The sequence below is a fragment of the Hemibagrus wyckioides genome, linkage group LG06, assembly GCF_019097595.1.
Source record: "Hemibagrus wyckioides isolate EC202008001 linkage group LG06, SWU_Hwy_1.0, whole genome shotgun sequence".
Classification (NCBI taxonomy): domain Eukaryota; kingdom Metazoa; phylum Chordata; class Actinopteri; order Siluriformes; family Bagridae; genus Hemibagrus; species Hemibagrus wyckioides.
In genome coordinates, this window is record NC_080715.1 from 23,089,553 (window position 1) to 23,100,686 (window position 11,134).

General features: G+C 39.4%; 2 protein-coding genes across 3 annotated transcripts; one reads left to right on the plus strand and one right to left on the minus strand.

Annotated features, from left to right (window-relative positions):
- Positions 1 to 378: 378 nt before the first annotated feature.
- On the minus strand, positions 379 to 2,679 carry vtcn1 (V-set domain containing T cell activation inhibitor 1). 2 transcript variants are annotated; one of them, XM_058391372.1, is made up of 6 exons: positions 2,532 to 2,679; positions 2,046 to 2,267; positions 1,816 to 1,880; positions 1,357 to 1,713; positions 990 to 1,241; positions 384 to 696 (listed from the first exon to the last, which is right to left on the minus strand). In XM_058391372.1, exons 2-6 carry the CDS (start codon positions 2,075 to 2,077, stop codon positions 587 to 589), a joined length of 816 nt encoding a protein of 271 aa, XP_058247355.1. In that variant the 5' UTR covers positions 2,078 to 2,267; positions 2,532 to 2,679; the 3' UTR covers positions 384 to 586. The 2 variants fall into 2 exon arrangements, with proteins under 2 accessions (XP_058247356.1, XP_058247355.1); XM_058391373.1 differs by lacking the exon at positions 1,816 to 1,880 and having other exon boundaries at positions 379 to 696.
- Positions 2,680 to 6,542: 3,863 nt separating this feature from the next.
- LOC131354525 (uncharacterized) lies at positions 6,543 to 11,104 on the plus strand. The gene is made up of 2 exons (XM_058392276.1): positions 6,543 to 7,245; positions 9,792 to 11,104. The coding sequence occupies exons 1-2, from the start codon at positions 6,688 to 6,690 to the stop codon at positions 10,125 to 10,127; spliced, it is 894 nt and encodes a 297-aa protein (XP_058248259.1). The 5' UTR covers positions 6,543 to 6,687; the 3' UTR covers positions 10,128 to 11,104.
- The last annotated feature ends 30 nt before the right edge of the window (positions 11,105 to 11,134 follow it).

Sequence of the window (11,134 nt, forward strand, 5' to 3'; positions counted from 1 at the left end):
TGGAAAAAATGAGAAAAAAAAGCAGCTTACCTAATGCGATTTGCAGAAAAATAATGATTCCTCTAACGCGTGCTAATACCGATCCTCCGTTGCAGTAGCGCTCAAGTATCCTTGCACCGCGAGAAAAGAGCGGATCAGGCAACACGCTTTCACACTGATGTTTGAGAACGTCGCTGTCCGACCAATCGACGAGCGCATAAGCATTTGTGGGCGGGGTTTTCATTGCCACGCGCTCTGACCGATTATCAAACCGAGTAGCAGCAGTGTCGCCATCTACTGCTCTACATGTGTTCTGACCGCAGAATAAGCATCATCATGATCATAGAATAAGAATAAAAATTCAAACAAATAAAATACAACTATTTTATTAGCCATTACTGTTTATTTAAGATAAGCTTAAATGTTATTTACAGATAAAGTTGCAGGTGACATTGACGCATTGATATTCAACCACACAATGTGAATCATGTCTCCTGCTAATGCCCCATGCCACATCCTAATGTCCAGTACGTATCATATCCACCAGATGTACCTTTAGATATATATGGTTAAAATGATAATAAAAGCCTCTTGCCTTGTCTTGACTTCACCATACCAGTATACAGAAAAGGACGAAGGCTGTGCCAGTTACATGTGATGGGATGATGTTCGGTGACGAATTAAATATGAAGTCAGTCCTTGTCAAAACTCCATTATCTGAAGAGTAAAAACAGCAGAAGGTCAAAGCTGTTGTTTATGTTTCAATCACTCTATTAGATCACTTGTTCTACCGACAGTCAATAATAAATGACTTCTTATTTATCACATAATGAGTTGCCGAGTAAAGACACAAATTTGAAGTGTCATTGTCTGAGTAAATATTATCATTTTGGATGAGTGCCTTTGTCTATTTAGTGTGCTTTGTCTGTAAACATATGCAGATTAGTATGTGCAATTATAGCTTTAAACACACACATACAAACACACACACGCACAAAAAAAATCAATACCTCTAACTGTTGCTTCAGAGACAGCTGTGACAAGAGCATTCTGGATGATACAGGTGTAGGTCCCTTCAGTCACTTGAACATGAAGGTTGCTCATTACTTGCACAATCCCCATTGATATGTTGTAAAACTCGGTACTACTGTTTAACTGCATTCCATTCTGATTCAACCAAGTCACATCAGGTTTGGGCAGCCATCTTGGAGCATTGGCTGTAAGCATGCTATTTGAGCTGGTAATGTTGGGAGCTGAAAAAACTGCAAAACAACACAATCACAGTGACTAACAGAAGCAGTCTGTATTTTTCCCCTATAAATACTATCATTTTTAAAATCTAAATAAATAAAGACGCACTATGTAGAAGTTTCTTACCTCCCACTCTGAGATTAATGCTCACTGTACCCGTGACTCCAGAAGTAGTCACACTGCAGCGATACACTCCCTCATCCTCCATCCTCACTGTCCGCAACAGAAGGGAAGCATTGCCCGTAGTGATGGCATCAGGAAAAAGTTTTGCTCTGTTTTTGAACAGTGTATTCTGCTCCGTTAAATGGTCTGCGTTGTTCTGGTATTGATAAACTACTCCAGTGAGACCGTCCTTTTGCCAAGTGATTGACACATCAGAAGAAACTTGGCTAGTTTTGGTTTGGAAATTGCAGTCCAGGATCACATCCTGCCCCAGATTGCCCACAGGAAAAGGTGTACTAGTCGTCACAGAGCCCTGGGATACTTGAAACCACAGAGAAAATAAAATGAAAATAAATCCAGGACACACAAATGTATATAAAAAACAGACTTGTCACATAGGAAATTACACAAATTTAGACTAACCTGAAAATGCAATAGCCAAAAGGAGTATTATAAGTCCAGCCATTACAAATATGAGCACAATCATGCTGCAAGATACAAAACAGCAAACATAGAAACCAAGCTGTATATGTTTTATATATAAATATCACTATTTGTACACGTTGTCTGTGATATGACACCATTCTGCAACTATGCAAACACGCAAACTGTAGTCAAGAATAAACTGTAAAAAATAATTGTCTGAAAAATACCTCCAAAATATGATTTGTCCAATCGACGCCATACTGAAGTCATCGGATGCTGATAGGTACAGCGGTCATAAATCGATCACTGTATTTTCAAATCGTGACAGCAGCATGAAGAAACGGTCTACACTAGCAAGGGTCCACTTGGGTCTGTCAGCTTTGTATTTACTCCCAGCCTGAAGCATGAGAGTAGCACCCTCTGTCAATATTGGCACCTAGAGGCGTGGGCTTGAATACATGATAAGGTTGAGTTGAAATAGCTGAAGCTTAAGGTAAGCTTTGTATGTTTCAAATACATGCCATTAATTCCACTTAACCCTGGACTGTCCATGGTGGTTAAAGTAGCCTAATAAACATTTAAATAAAGATGTTCATCATTACACAGAACAGACATAAAAGAGAAAGATTCAATCACATATACATTATACTGTATTAGGTAGAACTCAGTATTATAGAACGGAGATCAATTTCAAAAGGTTAGATGTGTGATACCTGTGGGCCTCCTGGTGGTCCAGCGGCAGGATCCTGCACTCTCATTGCTGCGGCCCGGGTTCGATTCCCGGGCAGGGCGCCACCCCAGCCGCTGAAGAGTTGACTCTCACTGCTAGTCCCAAGCCTGGATAAAAATGGGAGGGTTGCAACAGGAAGGGCATCCGGCGTAAAACCTGTGCCAAATCACGCGGGTCGATTGATCCACTACAAACAGCGGACTCTGCAAGTGTACGGGACAAACGCTAAGAAAAAGAGATGAGTGATACCTGTCGTGATTTAGATATAAGACACGTTTAATGAAAAATTTCAGAATCCAAATAAAAAAAAATTGTAATACTTTTAACACTAAAGGAAAAAAGTATACCATAATAGATACTTAATAGATATCATAAATACTGATTAATTGCAATAATAATAATTACTGCAGTGATTAATATATTTCAGATTGCACCAAGTTATTTAACCCTTTAACCAATTTCTTCAAGAACCATGTCAGAAGTCATATATTTGTGGTCTCGAAAAAGATGTTACTCTGTTTCAGATTATTGACCTGCATCAAGCAAAGAAAACTACTAAAGAGTTTCCTGAAATTAAGTTAAGAACCGTCCAATACATTATAAAAACCTGGACGCATAGTGGTGAACCATTGTCTTTGTATTGCAACCATCAACTTTAAGGAGAAATTTGCTCTGACAAAAAAAATCCTCAATGATCATGAAGGGCGATAAACGTTTTAGGTGAAATCAAATCGTACAAACAACAATAGTAGAACTCACGGCTATGTTAATGTAAGTGAGGTTTATCAGAATAAAGGCTTCAATTTGCTAGAGTACTCTGTTGAGTCTAAATTTATCCTAAAGAAAGGCAGATGAAGTGATGCACCCATCGTGCCGAGTGCCTGATGTACAAGCCTGGGGTCAGTGTTATGATCTGGGTTTATTTCAGTCTGTCAGGATGGTCCAGCAATGTTATGTGCCCAAAAACTGAGGTCATATGACTGACTAAATATACTGAATGACCAGGTTTTTCCATCATTCTTTCCTGATGGATGACAATGCCTGGATTTACCAGGCTCAAATTATGAAAGAATGGTTCAGGGAGCATGAGACATCCATTTCACACATGGCCACCACATTAGTCCAGATATTAACCTCATTAAGAATCTTTAGTATGTGCTGGAAAAGACTTTACACAGCGCTCCAACTTTCCTTTAATCAATACAATATACACCAATATTATGTACACCTGCCTAATATTGTGTTGGTCCCCCTTTTGCTGCCAAAACAGCCGTGACCCATCATGCACTGTGTATTCTGACACCTTTCTATCAGAACCAGCATTAACCTCTTCAGCAATTTGATCAACAGTAGCTCGGATCGGATCACACGGACCAGCCTTCATTCCTCACGTGGAGTGAGTCTTGGCCGCCTATGACCCTGTCACCGGTTCACCACTGTTCCTTCCTTGGACCACTTTTGATAGATACTGACCACTGCAGACCGGGAACACCCCACAAGAGCTGCAGTTTTGGTGTTCAAAACTCGCTCCAATTCTAACGCTTGCCCATTTTTCCTGCTTCTAACACATCAAGTTTGTGCACCAAATCCCACCCACTAAAAGATGCCATAATGAGGAGATAATCAGTGTTATTCACTTCACCTGGCAGTGCTCATTATGTTATGCCTGATCGGTGTATTGGTGAGAAATAAATGCAACTCTGATGAAAATACATGTTGTGACATTGCATTAGCTTATCAAAATGATGTCTCTGTGAATGTGTGCTTTAATCAAAGCAAAAGGAGGTTCAAACAAATATTAAAGCGTGTAACATTTTTTTGGACAAGCAGTGCGTTTCTATACAACTGCATGGCCAAAAATAAACATGCAGCAGGGTTCGCAGGGTTCAGGCCATGCAAATACAATTTGCTGTGTCTGGAAACAAAGAAGACACTATAGTCACTCTTAAAACCTGATCTGGTTGTTTGCTCAAACTGTGACAGTAGCATGTGAGATCATGGACCTAGACGTTGAGCTTCTCTAGAACAAGCTGGACTGGAAGTACAACTCACAGGCTGTGTATAGGAAAGGGATGATCAAACTCTACTTTCTGAGGACGCTCAGGTTTTTTAATGTTTGCAGCAAGATCATTTAGAGATCATTTAACCAGTGCAGTCCTCTTTGTGGCAGTATGCCGGGGAGCTGAGATCAGACTGAAGGCTATTTTTCTTTCACACTGTTTACAGTGTTTACTCTGTTGCCAATGTTTGCACTGGCACTCAAGTCTGTTGTTTGTATCTGCATTGTTTACACCCTACTACAGTACCACATCACGTGTGTGTGTGTGTGTTTTCTTATTTTATCTATCTATCTATCTATCTATCTATCTATCTATCTATCTATCTATCTATCTATCTATCTATCTATCTATCTATCTATCTGTTTTCATAGATAACATATGATATGATATGTTCATATGATAACAATTGGACTTTTCGTGAACTTGCATGTGCAGAGCAACTAGTAGCAAGCACTTTTACCGAATTATATTCTGCTTTGGTCACTCTTATAGGCTTTAAGTACAATTACATCCATAGAAATTACAGCTACACTAAAAAACTTCATTTTGATTTAAAAGAGAGATTTAAGTAGCTTTGTGGGTATTTTCCAAGCAGAACTGAAAATCATATACGTGTAACAGAATTGAATGGGGGTGTATGTTCTAAAACCCACTGAGCTAGCAAGCAAGCTTATTATTTAACCCCTGTTAATATTTAACTACACTTACAGTCCACTTTATTATGAACACATATACACCTGTTCATTCATGCAGTTATCCAATCAGCCAATCATGTTGCAGCAGCACAATGTATAAAATCATGCAGGTACAGGTCAATAGCTTCAATTAATGTTCACATCAAACATCAGAACGGAGGAAAAGGTGTGATCTCTGTGACTTTAACTGTAGAATGGTTGTCGATGGCAGATTAACTGGTTTGAGTATTTCAGAATCTGCTGATGTCCTGGGAATTTCACACACAACAGTCTGTAGAATTTACACAGAATGGTGTGGAAAAACTGCAGGATGAAACACCTGGATGAGAAAAATTAGAGGAGAATGTCCAGACTGGTCTGATCTGACCGGAAGTCTATGGTAACTCAAATAATCTCAGAACACACATAAAGATGGATGAGCTACAACAGCAGAAGGTCCACTCCTGTCAGCCAGGAACAAGAATCTGAGCAGAAACATTGAGGAGAGGTGTTCCTAATAAAGTGGATGGTGAGTGTATAACAGTTATATTAAGTTGTTATTATTAATAAAGCTATTATTAATAACACTCTTTTAGAATTGTGATTAGATAAACTCATGAGCAATCTTTCTATCCATTAAGCGATAAATGTCTCAGTAGTTAAACAGCAGAGGTCAGATCTCTCCAGTTATAAACCTTTACTGTAGAATACGGCTTCGTCCCAAATAGCGCGTAGTACACTATAGTTTATACTAGACATAGTGCACATGGATAACAGGGACTCGGGGACCAAATGGGAGTGAACCTTGGAAGACGGGCGGAAGTAAAGCGCACCATCTCGCATTCCGAGTCCCGCCTCATCCGCTCAGCGTGTTGCCAGATCCTCGATTACAGTACTCGAAAAGTTTAAAACAGCCCATAATTTTGTCATTGTGTTGATTATATTTGTGTAATTAAAATATTCCCACATTTAAACAAAACAATTTATTTATAGACTAGATAATCTCCTGTATATTCTGCACTCCTAACCTTATGAGTTAATCACATTCTTTTCTTACTTTATCATGACAGTATGAAGGTAACTGTATGTAAAAAAAACAGCCTTCACGATAGTAATTATGTGATCTTACTCTCTATTATTAGGCGATTAATTAGCACATTTAACAAGGCGAGGGTGATAATGCTGGACTTTAAGAGTTGTTTAAAGGGTGAGTTGTTGAGTTTGTTGGTGAGTTTGTTGGTGAATTCCACTTTTACGGAGATTTGGCAACCCTGTTGCTAAAACTCTGCTGGAGAAGATTGTCCGGCTTTTCTACAGCAGATGCATCTTCAGTGATTAATGCAGATCACATCAGGAGATAACGGACGTTCCGTCGCTTGATGTATTTCATATATGTTTATCAGCCATGGCGCGTTATTCACCCTTCACGACAAATCTAGACCCAGTGAGAAAGTTGCCAGTGAAGACAGCAGTCACTGTTGTGGCCACTGTTGTGTTTTTTAAGTGTTTATTCTCGTGTCCGTGTGCGAGTCCGGAGGAAACGATTGTGCACTGCTGGCTGTACCTGCTGCTTCCTGTAGGCATCATGCTCTTCATCCTCATCCTGGTGGACACACAGCTGCTCAAACTGTGCCAGTGTTACGTGTGCAGGTGTTGTGCGCGAGCCGAGGGCAGATGTTGCAGTGACAGTGTGGAGTGCTGCTGCTGTGCTGGAGGTCACTGTTACAGGCCCACACACTGCGGGGAAGAGGTGCGCTACTACTGCGCTCTTATAGGGGGTTATTTACTGAGGGTTTTCTGTGCCTCGGCTCTGTGGATTGTGGTCGCGTTGGTTGATGGTGACTGGTACGTCTGCATCCGCACAGTGACGGTGAACGGTACCGGGCCACAACAGATCGCCTGTAAGGATTTACCAACACCAGAAGAAGCAGAAACTCTGAGGAAATACAGCAGTGAGTCACGGGTAGGTAATCTCAGACTTTCATTTAACTGTAAAAATAATTCTATACATCCTTTCAATACACATTTTTTTTTGATGAACATTAAAGAATTAAAATACACTATATTGGGTTGGGCTCGGCCCCTTAGTTCCAGTGAGAGGAACACTTAATGCTTCAGTATACCAAGACATTTTGGACAATTTCAAGCTCCCAACTTTGTGTGAACAGTTTGGGGATGACCCCTTCCTGTTCCAACATGACTGTACACCAGTGCACAAAGCAAGGTCCATAAAGACATGGATGAGTGAGATTCATGTGGAGGAACTTGACTGGCCTGAACAGAGTCCTGACCTCAGCCCGATGAATTAGAGCGGAGACTGCGAGTCAGGCCAAAACTGGGACTTCTGGTTTTACATGTACATGAATGTAATATGGAGTTGGTCCACCCTTTGCAGCTACAACAGCTTCAACTCTTCTGGGAAGGCTTTCCACAAGGTTTAGGAGTGTGTTTCTGGGAATTTTTGACTTTTTTCTCTAGAAATGCGTTTGTGAGATCATTCACTGATGTTGGACGAGAAGGCCTGGCTCACAGTCTCCGCACTAATTCATCCCAAATGTGCTGGGGTCAGGACTCTATGAAGTTCCTCCACACCAAACTCACTCATCCATGTCTTTATGGACCTTGCTTTGTGCACTAGTGTACAGTCATGTTGGAACAGGAAGTGGTCATCCCCAAACTGTTCCCACAAAGTTGGGAGCTTGAAATTGTCCAAAATGTCTTGGTATGAAGCTGAAGCATTAAAAGTTCCTTTCACTGGAACTAAGGGGCCGAGCCCAACCCCTGAAAAACAGCACCTGAATTCAATGATTTGGAGGGGTGTCCCAAAACTTTTGGCAATATAATGTATATGCAGTTATATGTTGTCTTTTGCGGTTTTATTATCCCTACAGAACTTTGAGTTATTAAGGTTTGGATTAGACCTATTCAAATCAGTGCAACAGGCTAATAACTATTTAAAAACCCCAAGAATAAATAGCACTGTGATAATGCTTCCACCTCTTTAAATAGATTTAACAATCACTGACCACCTCGCTGTCCTTCGTAAACCACATGTTGATAACCACTGGTCTATATTATCTTGTTAATCATTATCATGATATTGGTCTTTTTGCTGTGGGTATACTGATATCACAGAAGACTGCAATGTACAAAACATTCTAAATAATATTAAAATGTTTATCGTGTAATCTGACCGCTCAGAGGTTCCAGTAAGAGCATGTTATTAACATGATGAAAAAATAATTTGTACAAATAAAGGTACCAAGTAATTGTGATGCATCAGTGGTTCATCTTGTTTTAATATATAAATATAATTATAGTCCTGTAGTCCTAATAAGAATATAGTGTTTTATTCACGTCATGCAGATCTACTATAGAGGAAATGTTATACAGTCAAAAAGAAAGTATATTAGTACATAAGTTTATGCACAGCTCTCTTAAGATCCCACTACAGCACCTCAATAGGATTGAAATTTGGACTTTGGTCATTCCAACACCTTGATTTTTTTCTTTTTTAGTCATTCACATGTTGATTTGCTGGTGTGTTTGGGATCATTGTCCTGTTGCGTGACCCATATTATGCTGCTGAATAGATGACGTCACATTTGGGTTATTTCTCAATGACTGTGAGTTTCCCAGGTCCTGTGACTTGAAAATGAGCCGAAATTATCAGCGCCTTGCTTAACCATTAGTATGAAGTGGTGATATGCTGTGTTTGGTTTTCACCAAGCCTGGTGCTGTGCATGATGACTGAACATCATGTAATTTTGCAAATCCAAGTCATGCTTCACTTTCCATGAGAGCTGTACTTGTTCTGTCTTTTGCTGAGAACATTTAATGTGCTTACAGAGTCCTGTAAGTCACATGATGAGGCTCTTGGGTTTTTTATTATATCTCTAAGCATTATGTGGTCAGACCTCGGACTGAATTTAGAATATCCTGGGAAGACTGGCAGCTGCCCTGAATGTTTTCCATTCGTAAACAATCCCTTTCACAGCAGAATGGTGAATTTCAAACTATTTGCAATTGATAAGCAGCAAAAATAGCTTCTCTAGGCTGATGTAATTTTTATTTTGAGATGATATAGACACATACCTCAGTGCTCCAGAACACCAAACTGCCAAAATTTTAGAGAAGTGTTCACACTTCCTGATGGTTAAATAATTGTGTGCATTTTATTAGTAATTCCTGGTAGGAAGGGTACACTTAATTTTTCCTACCATGTTGTTGGTTTCCTTTTTTAGTGAAATAAAACACTGAAATCTGAGTCACTTGTAATTATTCCTTCATTTATAGAAGTATTTTAGCCCTTATAAATAAAACATATTTGATAGTCGATGCACTTTCATGTTCATTTTCAACAAGAATTGCTTGAAGTAAAACCCTTTCCAGAGTAACAATACATTTTAGACAGATCTTTGTCATCAGTTATGCAAGCAAGTACTTTAGTTTGTATAACAAATAGCACTTATAATAAAAGATAGTTTCCTCTGCTATGTGTTCCTTTAGATTATTGCTTTGGTCATCATCCTGGGGCTTTCCTTCCTGCTGGTGGTAAATACCGCTATCATGACCAGATGGAAGCCGTACTACAAGTCAGTGTTTGAGGCGTACGTGGAGCAGGAGACGGAAGCCACGCTGGACGGGAAGCTGCACGAGCAGGCCGTGGAAAGAGCAAAACTTCTGAGTGAGAGTGTGTTGCACTGCGTTCACAGTCAGCATGAGAACAACAGACAGGAAGAAGGACACATTCAGTACCAACCACTAACAGAGACAGAGGAGAATATGTGGAGGAGAATATCACACCCAGCCTTCCATCTGCTGGGAGTGAGGATCCATTCCTGAGGTGTTCAGTCATCCAGGGCATTGTGAGTGTCTGTGAAATGATCTGTAAGCAAGCAAACTATACCACTCCGTTAGAAAGGAACCCGTTACTGACAAGCAAGGCTTATTTATTGCACAAAAAAATGCTTGATTAATGCAGTATTAGATTTTTATTTTTAGGGAAAACCCTCACACTTAATAGTGAAGGTTGAGTTGCTAAACCGTTGATGCTGAAAAGATTAAAAGCAGTACAACGGATTAACTGTGAATTGAGTCATGGCATGTTTGCTTCCTGTTTTAACGTTAGATGTTTTGAGATGATTGTCTACCGACGGTTAGATGCTGGGAAGAATGATTCGTTTAAAAGGTATACAAAATTTAACAGGTATAAAGAGCTATTAGACAATAAAGGACTGAGACAACAGTGTAGGTTTTCTAACAGTTTTACAAGAGTCTTGTATGTTAGCCTGCTCACAAGAACTGTACATTTATAGCTGTTTAAGATTTAGATTTAATAAATGCAAACGCTTCCTGAATATAGAAATGAATAACACTATGTTTATGGTTAAAAAGGAAAGAAAAGGTAGTGTTTATTATTGCACTGTTTAATGTATTGGGAATTGAAGGTTGTCTTTTTAACAGCGTAGGTTTTTACCGGCAAACCCGAGCCAAACCTCCGTGCACATAACCTGACCCACAGGATGTATCTATGTTATTTCTTTTATCTGTCTTCTATTACCATTATCTAAAGCAGCTTCTTTTACACTCCGATATACATAAACATAAGAAAATCAAGTGTTCATTTCCACTACACACTTTATTCATTTCCATATCATATTACAGCTATCCATGCAGAAAGGAAGTAAATACTTGAGTAAATGCCTACAGATCCTATGTTAACAAGCAGACAAACCTCAGCGATGATTTTATGCATAGATCTAAATAACAATTATGTGTAATTATGTTTTCATGGAATTATATTAATATAAAACAATCCAACACACTGCTGGCCTCTCTCTCTCTCTCTT

Coding starts and splice junctions, on each gene's coding strand:
- vtcn1 (XM_058391372.1), bottom strand. CDS start 2,077: ATGGCGTCGATTGGACAAATCATATTTTGGAG. Junction 1,881..2,045: donor GGACAAATCATATTTTGGAG/GTATTTTTCAGA, acceptor TGTATCTTGCAG/CATGATTGTGCTCATATTTG. Junction 1,242..1,356: donor CATTAATCTCAGAGTGGGAG/GTAAGAAACTTC, acceptor GTTGTTTTGCAG/TTTTTTCAGCTCCCAACATT.
- LOC131354525 (XM_058392276.1), top strand. CDS start 6,688: ATGGCGCGTTATTCACCCTTCACGACAAATCTAGACCCAGTGAGAAAG. Junction 7,246..9,791: donor AATACAGCAGTGAGTCACGG/GTAGGTAATCTC, acceptor GTGTTCCTTTAG/ATTATTGCTTTGGTCATCAT.